At 53.7% G+C, this 16,453-nt stretch overlaps 1 protein-coding gene across 1 annotated transcript in view; it reads right to left on the bottom strand.

Annotated features, from left to right (window-relative positions):
* Nucleotides 1–2,594: 2,594 nt before the first annotated feature.
* The window catches only part of LOC113202271 (RYamide receptor-like), a 56,867-nt gene continuing 43,008 nt past the window's right edge, over nt 2,595–16,453 (bottom strand). The window contains exons 4-6 of the mRNA XM_052265683.1: nt 4,573–4,799; nt 3,609–3,807; nt 2,595–2,687 (exon numbers count right to left, since the gene is read on the bottom strand). Of these exons, the coding sequence (XP_052121643.1) occupies nt 2,595–2,687; nt 3,609–3,807; nt 4,573–4,799 (519 nt within the window). The remainder of the gene's footprint in view (nt 2,688–3,608; nt 3,808–4,572; nt 4,800–16,453) is intronic.

Here is a 16,453-nt window from a genome sequence, read left to right as displayed (position 1 = left end):
ACCTATTTGTCCGAAATTAGGGCATGTGTCCGGAATAAGAGCACTTTCACTCCCTAATTTCGGACAGCACTTAAAGGGCTACACTGGCTGACCATGTTGAGCTATACATTCAATATGGGGGTCATTCGGTAGGTCCTGACCCAGAGTACCTCCAATCTCAACAGATTTTTCATACTCAATCAAGTGTCCACGAAACACACTAAAAACAGCCAATTTTGTCCGAAATTAGGGCTCATGACTGTATCGCACAGGGCTCAAACTTTGCACAGGGTCTCTACTAGGTCTAATCTATCATTAAATGTGCGTACCTCCGAAATCGCCGACTTCGACTACCAAAATGAGATGACCTAGGGGCGGGCGTCGCGCACTGCGACCTTCGACCTCTCTACCGCCCGGTGAGACTGGGTCCAGCAGGAAGGTCGGTCCACGTCATGGACGTGGACTGGACACCCCCCGCCGCGGGGCGAGGTTAGGACCTTCGGCCTCATTCCGCCACTGCCGGCGGGCGACACCCAACTAGTAGTGAGTAGTGAGCGCCCCAGACACGCACACCCTCGCGAGCCCGCCAGCCTCCCCGCGCCCTGGGCACCGCTCGCTCACCCGGCCCCAGCTCAGCGTAAACCCCATGTCGCGTGTCGCGGTCTGCGGCGTCCCCGTCCCGTCCCAGCACACCCAGCGGCGCTTGCTCATCGCGCTTGCTCATCGAGATCTGTCTGTGCGAACTGCCTCCAAAGAGGGTGAGCGCGCGGTCGAAAAAGGTAACGATGGCGGGTTGGCGTGACGTTGGTCCTTAACAGCCGGAACACAAGTTGAGCCGATGAGCGGGTAACACACAACGTGGCGCGACGAGCGCGTCTCGGCGGCTGCAAGCACTGCTGCAACGGCCACCACCACCAGCAGCACCACCACACAGCCCCTCTACCGCCAACGCCTCGCCACCAACACCACCAAATGATGGGGGAATCGTTGCGACGCCATGCCACGCCCCGCCACGCCCCCTGCCACACCACACCACACCCCGGAACACCACGCTGCGCCTCGCCGCAGCACTCCCAACTTTTCCCACAAAGGCAACTTTTCACACAGCAGCAGCCCTCCTCCAGCCTTCCATGTTGCGTAAGGGTGGAGGCCGGAGGCCGCCTCGAACCGGTGGTGGCCGAAGAACACTGGGGGGTGCCCCCCGCCCGGCCCCGCCGCCCCTCCCACACACTGTGCAGCAGGATCAGGCGGCGACATGTCTCCGCAACTAAGCTGCGGACGGCCCGGCCCGGTCCCGCCCAGCCCCGCCCGACCCCTCTGGGAGCACTCAAGATTTTCTTCGGAGAAGATTCGTTGTCTGCCACCGCTGCTGCCACCCTCCCCCTTCACACGCTCTAGCCCTCTCGAGCCCGGACCCCAACGACATGCACACAGCGCGTTAGGTTGGGCCCCAAGGGTGGAAGCTCTTTTATCAATCTCGCTTCTCGCTTCATGTCTCTTTTGCGGAACGCACAGTGACTCTGATATTCACGATGAGTTTCATGAGTTTTCATTCCGGTCACGAGTACAGTTTTTATGCCTCTCCATAAAATAACTACTCGTATGGCGGAAACCAGTAAGGCTATTACGTGCCACCTCGTCGCGTAGTCTCGTGGTCTCGTAGTCGCGTAGCCGCCTGCCTGCCTCGGCACCTCGGCACCCACCCAGTGGAAAAGTGGAAATGCAGCGTCCTCCGTACGCTCCCTACACTTTTACGTCACACAGCACGCAGCCACTACACGTCACAGCGGACAGTCTCCGAGCCGCATTACCCCTTTCCAATGCCGACGCGGCTACGCGGCTATACGCGGCTATACGCGGCTATACGCGGCTATACGCGGCTACACGCGGCTATACGCGGCTACACGACTACGAAACTACGCAACGAGGTGGCACCTAATAGCCTTACGGAGCTGCTACCCCGCCGTCTCCTCTCTTTTTCTCACGATGTCACCCACACTGCCTGTCCTGATGGAGGCCGCTATGGAGGAAGAATAACAAGAAGAAGGGGTAGCGTTGGCCGTGCGGCGTGGCGTGTTGCAGTAACCACCCACAAGCATTTTTCTTTCACCAACATTTTAGATTGGTACGAGAAACTGGCAAACTTCGGAGGCGATCTTTCTTCTCAATTGTCAGAGCATCAAGGAGGACAATTTCGGGCTGGGCTCTCTTGCCCTGATGGCCGGGGGAAAAAATTATCACGGGGCCCCTTCTAGTCCCTATGAACTAATCCCTGAACCTAATTGGGGAATGGCATGATAATTGCCCTCCCCCCTTTCCCCTTGAGAAACCAGCAACTGAGCCGATCGGTCTGCCTGATCCCCCCCGCACGGGGTAAGCTCGGACCGCACGGGGTAGCGTCAGCGCGGCCGGCGGCCCGACCCACCCCCGCGGACCAGTGGCGCCACCGGGCGAGCGCGCGGCGAACCAACCTCCTCTCGCTACCCCGATCAACAGATATCTATGACGGCAAGGCACGATCTGAGTGTTGCACTGAGGATTGCAAAGTAAATAGGCATCTGTTTGTAAATTTACAGCACATTTCCAATTTTACATTTCGCCAATCGCCAGTTACCCTATCTGTCCCTAGTTCCAGCTTGTGTTCCCCTCTCCCACCACAACTCATCACGACCATCGTCCTTTTTCTCCTCCGGACAGCGCTCCGCCTCCTGCACACAAACAACCGTTGCCGTGTTGGTCAAACGCAGTCTCACTCCAACGGCGCAGGAGGGGGCTGTCAGTTGGCCCCGAGGCTGCCCCTCCGCAGGTGCAAGAGGCACTGGGGGCCGTATGGAGCCCTTATAATAAATCCTCCCGGTGAGGCCAAGAAGAAGAAAAAGAACACGGGGAGCAAAGAAAACGGATGTCGCGCCATGATAGTGATTTCTGTTTTTCTTGTTCCCCGCATTCTTTTTCAGACGGCATGGGATTCGGCCCGGCGAGCACACGGGAAACGGAGGAAAAAGTTATTGCTCTCATGCCATGGCATTAGCATTTTGACAGTAAAATTGATGTAGATTTTCAGGCTTGATAAGGAGAACATGGTTGTTCTTCTAGCAGGTGTTATCTTCTCTACTTTCTTCGCCGATTTCTGGGTGTGTATCCGACCCACCACTCCCTCTTACCAGCTCCGCCATATCCCACATCTCTCCGCGCCAGTCCCTGGCGCCCTGGACGCCCCGACGACACTCGGTAAGTAGAAATGACGCCAGAGCTGCGACCACCGCTCGTTGTTATGGAGGGCTCTTCTCCAGTATTCTGTACGCTGTCCTTACCCCCCCCCCCCTTCTCTCTCTCTCTCTCTGACTCTGACTCGAGTGCAAAGGAGAAGAACAACTTCCAAGGCCAGCCCGTAGTCCTGAGGAGGCGTCATCCCCTTCCACCAAAAAACGAGAATTTATTATTTTATTTTCCTTATCTCCACAACTTTTACTATACAAAATTTAGACGCAGACTTTAAAGAAAAGGAAAATATAATAGTACGGATGGTGCAATGTGGAGCCATGATGTCTCACTTAGCTTGGCCAAACGTAAATTTTAACTACTATGGCGTAAATCAATTTCTATATGAAGCTGAATTTGGAATTTACCTTTCGCTTGGCTTTCGCCAGCCGCTGGTCCCGCAAGTTCTCCGCCTCTCCCGGTGTGCGCTTCCCCCAGATGACGACCGCGATCCTCGTGTAGGTGTAGAGGAGCACGGCGAGCGGCGCGAAGTACTGCAGCGACATGAGCGCCAGCGTGTAGTAATGCCGGTACAGCGGGCTGGGCCAGTCCTCGAGGCAAACCCACCTGGGAGGAAATAAATAGATTTATCAACAATTTAACGCCTCCTCCTAAATAAGGGGCTACCAACGCGACGGAACGTTTGGCGGATGAATGCATATTCGCACAGCCCCTGTTAGGTCCCATTTTGTCACCGCAAAACCCACCAGAGCAACTGCATGCGGTTCTCCTCTCGCATTGTTCTGATGTTTTGGCATTGCGGATGCCTGCCTGGCCCGGGCCGCGAAATCCATTTTCATCCCTCACATAATTCCCATCCAACCGTACTCCTGCCAACACCTCAATGCCAATTCAGCACCCGGAACCAAGAGGACGTGAAATCCGGGGATGGAGTTAATTATACCGTGGGTTTGCTTTATTTCACGGCACGCCCGCGCAGCTGGCGCGAGCTGCCTGCAGCCAGCCAGAGGTGGGGTGTGAGACAAAGAAAGTGCACACGGCTGAGCGCACCGCGAGGCTTGTTTTTCTAACGTAGCGCAGCTGTCACATATTTTATATATTTTTTGCATATTTTGGTTTGGCACCGTTGTAAGAGATTAATCAACTCCGATAAATTCACTTTAAAAAACAAAGTTTTCGAAAAAACACGAGAAAAATTGCAATCATGCTTTGCTACAACGCGTGTTCTCAGAAATTGACAAATACGACAAACTGTGATCGGGTTTTTGAGAAAATCATCGACTCTTGAAAAATGCAAAACGAAGCATTACGGTCCTCACTTTAATTTACACCACCCAGTAGTGTGATTTCTGTGGTTGTGGATGTACTCACTTGCCGCAGTGCGCGTGCCAGCTGTCGGGCTGCGTGAGGCGCGTCACCATGGGGATGGGCAGAGCGGTCAGGATGGCGAACACCCACACGAGCAGCATGGCGCCCTGCGAGAGGCGGCCCGAGAGGCGCGGACGGAGCGGCCACATGATGGCGAGGTAGCGGTCCACCGAGATGGCCACCAGCGTGTAGGCCGACACGAGCACCGACACGGTCTGGCAAAAGGACACCTGGAACACCGAGACACAAAATGAAGCGCGTGGGTAGGTAAGGGGGCGGAATGTTGACACTGCCAAAAATAGTGTGCAACTTGCATGCTGGCAGTGTTCATGTTCAGCTCCATGGTGCACGCTGTTAGGTGTACGGTTGATAGAAGTTTTTACAAGTGTTCAGCAATAAATTTGAAAAATTTTTAAATGTTCAAACCCTGAGGTTGAACACTTAAAAGAGTGCAACGATTTGTTTTTGTTAAGCACTTTGCATGTGCACGCCAGCAGCACACTTTTCCAGAGTATTGTTTTATCGGCCCTGTTCCCGTGGGTAACGGCTCGACGCCGTCTCAGCCAGCAGCAGTGGCAGCAGTGTATCAGCTCGGGGCGCGAGATATCCAATTCGCTCGGTTGGCGCCTTCGGCCTGGACGCCCGTCCCCCGGGCCCGGGGGCCCCAACGGCTGTGCTCGGCTGTGGCGCGGCGTCACTTTTCCATTTTGTGCTTCCGCCTCGTCTACAAGCCGGGTGCAGCAGGTCCAGTGGAAGCCCCCCCCCCCCCCCCCCAGCCTCCGCTGCTCACTGAGTTAAGCCAGCGGTCCCCGCGGGCCGTGAGCGCGGCGGCGGTGGCAGCGATGTGATACCCCGCTGCCCCCCGGGAGGGAGGGGACCGGACGGGACCGGGAATGAAAAGTGAAATTTACTGTATCGGCCGCCGGGCCGGGCGGACGGCGCACCTGTTGGCGACCTCGCTGCTGATATCCGCAACCCCTCCCCCTTGGCTCAGTCTGACCCCTCCCCCCCCAACAAACCTCTAAGACCATCCACGACGACACCCGGAAAAACCCGCTATTGTAACAAGAAATTATTGTATAATAATTGTCCTAACGCAGTGTTCTTGAGTCCAGTTAGAACATTTTCTTTTTACAAGAACGGCGAGGGGTGGACCCGGGTGGACCACTCGGATATTTCACGTACTCGGTGATTCAGAGAAGACGCAGGTGCGGGCGGGTTTGCCTACCCAAAGGGCTATGGCGCCTTACGGGGACAGGGCAGAGCGGGTAGGCAAACCCGTCTGCACCTGCGTCTTCTCTGAATCCCCCGGTACACACTGAAAATTTTTCCAGATAATAAATAAAATAAAATAAAATATTCCGGATATTCTAACAATTTTTTTTCAGAGAATCCAAGAAAACCCAGAAAATATTCCACATATTTCATGTACACAAACAATGTGAGTGGTCGACCCCTCGCAGAGCGGGCATTGGGATTTTCGGGGTGTACTCTACACTACTCCATAATCACGGACGTGCGGGTGGTACCGAACCCCCACGTGCCACCGGGTGAAGATCAGCGCAGCGCCCATTGTCAACAACTTGGACGGGGAGGGGGTTTACTTTCTTTGCTTGACTCCCTTCGTACCGATAATGTCCAGTAGTACAGTATCTCTTGCCTGGGCCGGGCGGGCTGAGGCCTCCTCACCCGCATTAGTCCCCCCACCCCCTAGCCCAGCCCTCCAGCAGCAACAAGCGGAGCGGCACGGCACAGTCGAGGGAGCCGAGGGAGGCAGAGGGAGGCGCGCCCATACAGTCGCAGGCCGTGCCGTGATGTTTTTGCCCACCCATCAGGTGGCTTATTAAGGTTCCCCAACCTTTGCTGGACCAGCGTGCCCCTTTCTCGACACGCAAACCTGCCCCCTCCCCTTCTCCGAAAAAAGCCAGATGGCGTCTTCCGTGTGACTTGTCCCTTTCTATTTTTCAGCGCAGCCCGCCGCTTGAGTGTGTCCAACACTTTCGCGTCGCGACGCTGTGCTTCTCGCTTCGCGGCGGAACCCCACGTCGCGTCGCGACTCAATGCGGGGTCGTCACACAGAGTTCTGTGGATCGTTGACGGGGACGACAGGCTGCGCGCCATTTTTAAAATGAAAAAAAGAAAATCAAAAGAAATATATCGGCTTTCCTCACGCGAGCCGCAGCACCTTGCTTCGCGCGGCGGGTGTCAGAGACTGACAGGGACAGACGACCTCATCATCAGCCATCAGAAAGCATCACGTCGGCCGTCCTACGGCCTCGCTTACGGCTTTTCTCCCTAACCTGAGTTATGGAGTCATTTCTACATCACCTAAAAGGACACGATGACATCAATTTAACGTCACTGTAGCCAAAATTTAGTCAGCTCGACGGTCAGAAATTACGTCATATGCGAATCAGCATTTGACATTTCCTTGTAACGCCACTTTAGACAGTCAAATGGCAAAATTTTGACCAGTGACATCAATTTGTATGACGTCATCGTGACAAATTTCTGCGTCCCCTTCGGTACTGCTTCAAACACATGTCGACCTAGTAGGACTTGCCAATATTTAGGTTAGTTGAGGACAGCTGTGGCTTCCTGGAAATGAATGAAAAATAACGCAAAAAGTAGCGCAGGTGTGATATTTATTCACCAGCTTCTGGCACGTCCGTCTATTTCTTCTTGGTAAGTGTGCGCGCGTGCCACTCTGCATATGCAAATGACCTTCTCTCGGGAGGACAGGCGCCACACTTGCGCACACCTGCTGGGGCCGCGGTGGGTTTGTGCGCTCGGAACGATAGTGGGGTCGCGTGCGCCGCGCCGCCCTGCCCCCGTCACAGTAGTGCTCATACCCTGCGGTACACCATCCGGGGTGCAGCAGTCCTAGGGCCCATACCACCACTCAGCACTCGGGGGCTGTGGGTACCTATACCCACCCAGGGCCCCGGGGGTATGAACCCTACACGTGTTTCAAAGGCACGTGTTAAACCTACCCCAAGAAAGGTGGTGCGGGGGTGGGTAGTACTACACTGCTAAATTTTCTTGGTTAGAAAATAAGGAATCTTAGATACATCTTAGAAGGAAAGGAAGGAAGCACAACAAATACTCAAAGTCCTAAGTGCCTTTGAGAATATAAATTTTCTGTTCGTTCTTTCAGGCGACAGTGAATTATATTTCGAATAATAATTGGTTTATTTTTACACAATGGAGGTGAAGCCAGTCCAACACTGATGACCTCTTCCGAATCCGGCAAGCCGCAAGTAGTGAGTTTGCGGTAAACAAAGCAGGCGTTGTGCACACCTGCTACGGCCCATTCGTACATGAATGTTGCGTGGGAGTTGAGTGCAAGCTCTGTGTGTGTGCGTGTGCGTGTGCGTGTGTGTGTGTGTGTGTGTGTGTGTGTGTGAGTGAGCGCGCGCGCGGGGGAGGGCGTTGAAACAGAATTTGTGATGGCAGTAACTTTACAGTAGGCAGAGGTCGTTGGCGGGCGCGCCTGTGCCTCGCTCACCTCTGCCGGCGGTGACCCGCACTCCACTCCATAGGAGCACCTTCCTGCTGAAGCACACCTCCCGGCGGACCCGGGCAGGGCGCTCCCCGGCACCAGCACGTACGGCGTGCATCTCTGCACGCGCACTACAGAGTTGCGGAGGGTCCGCCTGCTGCCTCCGGCCGCAAGGCACCACGCCACGGCCCCGCTGCCCCCGCGAGTATCTGATCTGACCCTGCAACACTGTAGCGCGCCGGCAAAGGGGGCGGTGTAGGCCGTAAGGCCGACCTTACATGCTCTCTCACGGCGGGGTCCCCCGGTGCTTACCGGTCTTACAGAGGCGTCATAACTAATTTAATCATTGCCACTTCACCTACCACCGCCCCCCCCCCTTTTCCTTCGCCCTTAGCGCCGGTTGCCCAATCGCAATTCAAGTGGGACCCACGGTGCTCTCGAGAAGTTGGCCCCTTCGGCGCTGCGGCGTCTTCGGACTTACGCCACTCCCCCTCTCCCCGTCTCTCCTAAACTCCTATCTGGGCTCTCTTGAGCCGCCCGTGTACTTACATACTACATTTTGCTGCAAACATTAAGATTCCTTAATGAAAACTCCGCCCGAACTCTAGTACGTTATTGCAGCCGAAGTTCGGTCCGGCAGTCGCCCCTTAGGACGCGGCCTTGAGAGGAAGGCATTGGTCGTATTGGATTGGAATGGTGTGAAGGGCAGTGCAAAAGTAATCTACCGTTTCACAACAGCTTGAGACTTTTAAACTGTGAACGCAGTTTAAAACTATAAAATTGAAATTGTAAATTGAAGGATGAGTTAAAAGTACCAACATTAAACTATTTATTTAAGTGTACGACGGAGAATTTTTACAATAACGACTGAATCCTTTTTTCCAGTTGGTGGGTGTCCTGTCGGTGGAGCCCGCACCACAGCCACAGCTCTATCGTTCACAGCCCCACCCGGGATATGTTTTTTTTTAATTTTTCTTTATCTCTGGGAACCTTTTTGGCGTCCACGTTTATACCAAAGTTTTAATGGTTTTAATACTGCTGATCCTAAAAGACCTCTCCGCACCCCACCCCCCTATCCCCCCACCTCCTGGCCGCGTCTCTCGATCCACCACAAAGAGAAGCATATCAAATGACACCAAACCGCGGCTTCTACCTTGTCACATCGATACCGCCACAGCGGCTTTCCTCGTGGAGGCCGGAGCGGGAGTGGGGGAACAAGGGCAGCCCGCTGCACACTCAAAATTAAGAAGAAATGAATAAAACACAGACTGGAAAAGCAAAGATAGGACTCAACACTCTTCTTGGGGTAAGAATGACTTTAGTATGTACTTTCAGACACATACTAAACAGTCAACACCTCTGGAAAAAGACTAAAAAAGTGTCCTAAAGATACAAAATTTTCGAGAATTCGGAGACTTTCCGTGAACTAAAATTTAGCACATTTTAAAAGGCACCAAAGACCTGCCTCAACTTTGTTTTTCCAGTTTAGTTCTATTTCTGCGCGTCTTTTTACGACGCGCCAAGGGCGATAACAAACGAGGCGCACTCAGTCGTTCCGTCGGACGGACGCGGCAGCTGATTCATGGTAAAATATGCCCTAGCCCCATTGTTTTTTTTTCTGTTTTTTTTTTCGTCTTTCCCGATCGAGTCGGGCGCCGCTGTAATCATCAGCGCTGCGCGGAGGGTTGTACGACCCCGCTTCCCCCGCCGATGGATCAAACGGCCATTGAAAAACGCTTGAATGGCCGTCCCACGCCTCGCATCTTTCCTGGTTTGCATGTCCATCCACAAGCCGCGAGCTGATTAAATTATTATTTATTTTTAGTAGAGGAGAATTTCTTTTCCGCAATGATATGGCTTTTACCGCAGATTAAAATTAATCATATGGTTGTGCGTTCAACAGAGTGGCGCGGCAAGGCCGTGAAGGCTTTTAGCCGGTTCTGGCTGCTGTACCCGAGCCGAAGCCGTAATAGACAGCCAGGACGGACTAGTCAAGAGTTCAGCTGCTTCAATCAATAAGCGGACGCAAACTTTTCTCTCTATACTGTCCGGCACACCTGCTGCATGCCGTACAGCATCGCAGCATAAACGTGACCGGGCTTTCATAGGCCACCTGGCATAATCTTTGCGGTGTTGTCATCACCCCGCGCACCCTTCCCTTGTTTGGCCCATCGTGCACAAAATGCGAGGGCTGCACAGCGTGCACGGGCACTTTCCTCTTCCTTAGCCCATCTGAAGTATTTCAAGCATTCTTCCTACAGCGGGGGACCTTCATCCCCCATGCCATTCCATTGCATTCCATACAGTCTCTTGTGTTTCCCTGGGCCGTAGAGATGGGAATGGAGTCCGAAGAAGGGGGTTGTGGGAAGAAGGGGGTGAAGGGGGCCAGGTGAGGGTGCAATCCTGGATCACACGGCCCGCTGACAGGGTGGCGGTGGCGCGGCTCACGCGGGTAGAGATCCCCGCCGAAGCCGACGGGACACGGCGCAGAGTAAACCCCTCCAGGCCTGTGGTTGTTGCACCATGCACACGCTGCAGTAACCTCCAAAAGAAATCGTACGATCACATTTCGTACAGCATGTTATGCTTCGGGCGAGGGGTGTGGAACTGGACACAATACGTGTACATCGGGAAAAACAATCAGAAACAATCATGAAACAATCACACACAATCGTGAACAATCACACATAATCCGAAACAATCACACACAATCCGAAACAATCACACACAATCACGAGACAATCACACACAATCACGAAACAATCAGGTCATAATCTGACACAATGTTGCAAAATATATCACAATATTTATTCAACCATCTGAAACAATCACACACAATCATACACAATCTGAAACAATCACACAAAATCCACACAATCACACACAATCTAAAACAATCACACACAATCTAAAACAATCACACACAATCATGACACAATTTTTAAAATTTAGTCTCAATATTGACCCAACAATCTGAAACAATCAGAGACAATCATCGACACAATCATAAACAATCACACACAATCTGAAACAATGATTGTCTAGACACAATCATGTGTACACTTTTTTGACCAGTTCCACACCCCTCGGCTTCGGGAAGGGTCGTTTTGTGCATCTAAGGGTTATGCGTTGGGTATACACTAACCGCACTAACAAAACGCGTTTCCTAGTCCACCACAAGTAAGATATGATCTTTTCGGGTAACTGTACTCTAAATAGCGGTTTCTGGATTATTGAAGAATAAAAGTGCTCTGGAATAATACAAGGAAATTTTACAATTGCATAGAGAGAATTTCGTTTAAATGTTCTCCATGCATCCAAAGCCATTAAATCTGCTCAGAATAAAAACATTTTTCTTAGTTTAAGGACTAGCTTTCTGAGAACGCAGTTTCTCAGGCGCGTTGACCATAGCAGCCCCCAACCCCTGAACCGTGTACAAGGGACCTCAAACAAAGAGATACGCCCCTCGGCACTCCCAACGCTTACGTAATTCGTGCCGGCTCCTTTCCGGATGAACAACTACTACGCCACGCGATGCAGCAGTGCGTCACCGAGTTGCTGACCTCCCCGCCGCGAAACTACGACCTTTTTATCTGCTCTGCCGTAACTTTGGCCCACGGAATGATACGCTCTGCGGGCAGCAGGACTGTTTCGGGCCGCCCGTTCGCCACAGAAGAAGAGCTCCTCCCCGGCGAAGCAAGACCCCCCCCCCCCCCTCCAAGACCCTCCGCCTCCTTTCTCTACCTTGACGGGAAAGCCCTTTGCCTTTGCGGCCGGCGCTCCTTTCCGAGCGACCGCCTTTCCTTTCTTCCACCCCTACCACCGGTCCTACGCGCTTACTGCCCGCCCTCTCTCCCGCCCTTCTGCCACTGTCACCCGCCCGCTTCTTACACTTGTAAAAAAGTCGACGAAGCATTGCCTCCACGCTTTGTGTCCTTGCGATGTCAACGAGGGCCTTTTAAAGGAAGTGGGAGCACACACAATAAGTGCCCAATGGACACAACGGTGAATGATGTACGCGGACCTCTATACTCTAGCAGGCAAAGGACGTCCACACAATTTTGTCCACCATAGACTTTTCCCGTACTACATACTGCGCAGTTTTCTCCCAAAAGTGCCCCGCTGCTCCCACCCCGCCCGCGCCACGCACGCACCCTGCTGCGCGACCTGGACGCGACCACCATTTAGAAGTTACTGGACCTCCGCTCGCCCCACCCCCACCCTCCCGCCATGGCCTTCTCACGGCGCGCGCCTTGTGGTCCGTAGGTCAACACGGTCTAAGCCGTTAGCAGTTTATCTGAGCGTGGCATGGCGTGGCGGGTGCGGGCGAGCGCGTCCGCCGGCCTTGCCCCGCGCAGCAGGGGGTTGGGGGGTTGCGGGTGGCTGTGAGCTCGCGGGCCGGGCCGGGGCCCCGCAGCAGCACCGGCTCCCGCCCCGGTCCACTAGGTCGCCGATATAGTGCTTTTTGCCCGGATAGCCCTCCCGCACACCCCCGCCGTGGATAGCCAGACTGTGCGAGCGGCGCCGTTACGCGAGCGGAGCGAGGCGTGCCGCGGATGCGCAGGTGGGCAGCGGCGGGGCTCAGCAGCTCGCGCCCGCGGGGGCGGGGCTCGGGCTCGGGCCGCAGTCGCACGCACATTATTGAACCCGGGGCAGGACTAACTATACTATCCCCTGGCTCAACAGCCATCCCCCCCGCGCTGCGCAACGGCGCACTTGAATTCGTTTCACAGATTTAGATTCATATTTATTGGTTTCATCAAATACTGGCATATATGATACGCATGATCACAAGGTATTGTAAGTCATCACGGTAGAAACAATGCCTAATATCCTTAGAGCAAAGAGGGAAGTCTTAGAGGAACTCTCTTATTGGTTTGGGGCAAACTTCTAAGATTTTCAAAGAAGTCTCCTCAAACAATGTGGGATTGTTTCCTAATTTTTGTTCCTGAGAAGATTCCTCAACATCTGTGGCGACATTGGAGGACTTTTCGTAAAATATGGAACTTCATCCTCAACGTTTTCCCCCCTTTCCTCAAAAAATGATACACTGTTTTTCACCGTGATCATTACACCGGTGCGATCCCAGCTTCGACAGAGCTCATCACTGTGAATATTTGTTGATATCATCCCGCCCGCTCTGTTATACCGATACCGCGACCGGGGCGAGATCATTTCCAGTCTAGCATCTCGGTGCCGCCGTGTGGAAGCATAGGATTTAAGCGCGGTGATATTGCGGTCGAGTGGTATTAGTCGCCCCCCCCCCTTTCCCGCTCGCTCCGCAGCAAGCTCACTGCCTCCTTCCTGGCCACTGCCTGGCTGGCCCTCCCCGGCGATGGTCCAGTTAATCTGTTTGCCGGTCGGCCCATTGCTCCAGCTGGGCTCGACTCACAGGGTGAGCCTGCCTAGTAGGGGCCTAGCAACGAGGGGTCGACCATTCGGATTTTTGTTGTTCACGGAATATCTGGACATTATTTTGGGTGGAATATTTGGAATACTTTTGGTTGGAATGTCTGGAATATTTTTCAATGTGTACATGGAATATCGAAGTGGTACACCCCTCGCCTAGCACCAAGTGTTGGATACGGCCCAGACGCACTCCTTAAACGGGGAGGGCGGGGGCGACGTCAAGCCCTCTAGGATTGACGGAAAAAAGGCAGCGCGAGCAAAATGTTGGGCTTGCACAACACACCCCCTCCCATAATCCTGCGGGGGGAAGAATAAGGCCCGACGGTAAATCCGCATCCCTCCTACGCCCTGGGGCCGTGGCGTTGTGAGATATGACCTTTGTCGCCCGGACCAAAACATAACACCGCGCGGTTAATCGGGGGCAAGGGAGCGGGAGAGCTTGGCGAGCCGCCCCCGCCAGGAAATACAGTATTCATACCTTTATGTTCCTGTATGCGTTTCCTGTACTTTTGGTCGAGGATGTTCTTTGTCCGCATGTCCGACCTATGCGACTCGTATCTATATATGGCGGCCTTGGCGCACCTGAGCCCGCCGCCCGCTGCCGTGCCGTTAAGGCGATCCAAATCGCAGACTAGAGGTCCTTGAGGACGCCGCTGGAAAAAAAACCGGCACGGCGCACGGTAGCAATGTCCAGCAAATGGACCACGTCTCGTTACCTTAATGCTTTGAGAGGCGCCCTGACCTGCCTGACGCTGTATTGTTGGGTAGAGGAAGGAGCCTGAAGCGCGACACTCGGACAGTCACTCACTGATTCCTCTAGCGCCAGATAAATTGTTTTCTGGTCTCCGCTTGGTTCTCTGTCCTTATCAAGAGAAAAAGCAAGGTGACACCTTAAAGTTACTTGTTCTTTATGTTTAGTCAAAAGGTTTTCAAGGTATCATCTGCTAAAAACTTTCCTCGTCGACTGTGCAGCACTGGTGTTGTTTGACGTGCGGCTGCCACGCTCCCGGCCTTTGATGGTCCTCCAGCTCCATCGTCGGGACCTTTGATGGCCCCGTCCAGCTCGTTCGTTCGACCAACGTTTTGCGGAACCTATTTTCTGCCCTGTTCCCGCCCGTTCCCGCCGCCGTCTTGCGATCCGTTCGTGGGAGCACTCGCTAGCGTCGTTTTGTCGCGGGTGAGGGAGGGGGCGGGGGCGGGCAGGGCGCAGGGAACAGTGCGACGGATGGGCTCGAGGAAATGAGGTCCACTATCTGTGTTTGCGCGCTTTCTCCTTCGGCCTTGACTGCGGAAGCAGCCCCTCTTTTCCTTTCCCCCGAAGAGCTTTAGCTTTCTGTTGGAATAATATAGCAGAGAGCGACCTCCCGCTGGTCAGATGTATACCGGAAAAAGACCAGCAACCTGTCGCTGTGTGTGCTTCCCATACGGGCACATCATCTAGAAAGCACGTCCGCTATTCTCGGATTCTTTCGGCAAATTACACGAGCCGAGCGCCTGCAAGACTCGAGGTAGGCCAGCCCGCAGTGCACACATGCACTGCAGACAAGATGTTGCCTACCAGCCCAGGCGCTATAACAGCGTGACATAGGCTGAACTTGGCAGGTTCGTGACGCGAAGTGCTGATGCACTTTCTGTGTGATCCCTTGATTAGCTCACCATAGCACAGCTAGGGAGGCTACGCACCTCTGTAGGACGGTGCACTGTTAAATTCCTGCAAAGCTATGTCTTGTAGAATTCCAAAGGATGTAGATATCCTTTGTAAGTACGAAGCATTTTCTTCGCAACTACAAAGTTTACTTTCTGACTCGCAGTTCTGCAAAGTGCCGCTTTGTGGGAATTTAACAGTGTGGTTTTTATCCCCGAAAGAGAGATTAGTGATTCGCCTGTGGCAGAACCGCTCTGTAGCAGTGCATTTTCCTGACCGAGCGACCGATGTGCTACCCACCCCACCACACTAGCCAGCCACACCACGCCACCACGTCCCGCGGTACACCCCGCCCCGCCCCGCCCCAGCCAATCGTCAGTGGACCAGTCTGAACGCGCGTGTCGCGGTTGCCAATGTGCCAACCTCAACCCTGGCGTGGTCGAATTCACCTCGCCCGTCCCGTGTATGTTGGGCGTGATGCGTTCCAGGAAGCAACGTCATACATAACAGTGATTCCGCCTGCCGCCATCTGCCAAACGCAACAAAAACAACGACAAAAAAACAACAGCGAAATAAAGACAGGGATGGTCCAGCTAAACTGTTTTCGCTCGGGCGCAAAATTTTCAAGCACGATAGACCAATTCGTGATTAGGCCCGGCTAAATGCGTTGGCGGCTTACCGAATCCATTCTGCTACTGGCTCTTTCCTACAGATAGACGCAAATATTTTCCCCGAAAGTGATGCTATCGATAACAAATTCTGTATCTATCATCCATCGCGCCACACATGAGCGATCCTCCGGCGTGTTTCCTTCCCATCCTCCGAGCCTCTCAGCAACCAACCCCCTGCTGAACATACGCAATCACCCATCTCTCCTCAAAGGAACGTGAATTGCACCATGAAATGAAGACGGTGGGTCGGGGCGTAGAGAGAAAAGAGAGCGTCGGCTTCGCGTGGCCGCGCCGGAGTAGGATGCGGCAGCTCTCCCCTGTCCCCCCGCCTCTGCTTATGTGTCGTATGTTGAGTGGCATGCCTCCGATGTTGTGTATGTATGCAGAGGGGCGCGCGTCTGGAAGACGCGCTGCTGTACCACGCGCGCACACACAGAAGCAGCGGGGAGAAACTCTGCTCCCGCGGCGGCCCGGCGACAGCTCAATTTATGTTACTTTTGTTTGTTCTTGACACTGTAGTCGCTCGCGCTGTATATATAATTTTTATTTTTTCGCCCGTCCTCGAGATTACTTTTGCATAATAAGCAAATATTGAGAGTTTAAAATGGCGCGGGGGCCGGCGTAGCAGAAGCTGTCCAAAGGCGGCGGGCTGTTTAA

Source organism: Frankliniella occidentalis, unplaced genomic scaffold, assembly GCF_000697945.3.
Source record: "Frankliniella occidentalis isolate FOCC.00 unplaced genomic scaffold, Focc_3.1 Scaffold29, whole genome shotgun sequence".
NCBI classification, from domain to species: Eukaryota; Metazoa; Arthropoda; class Insecta; order Thysanoptera; family Thripidae; genus Frankliniella; species Frankliniella occidentalis.
Note: the sequence above shows the minus strand (reverse complement) of the source record. Positions and strands in the feature narration are given on the sequence as shown.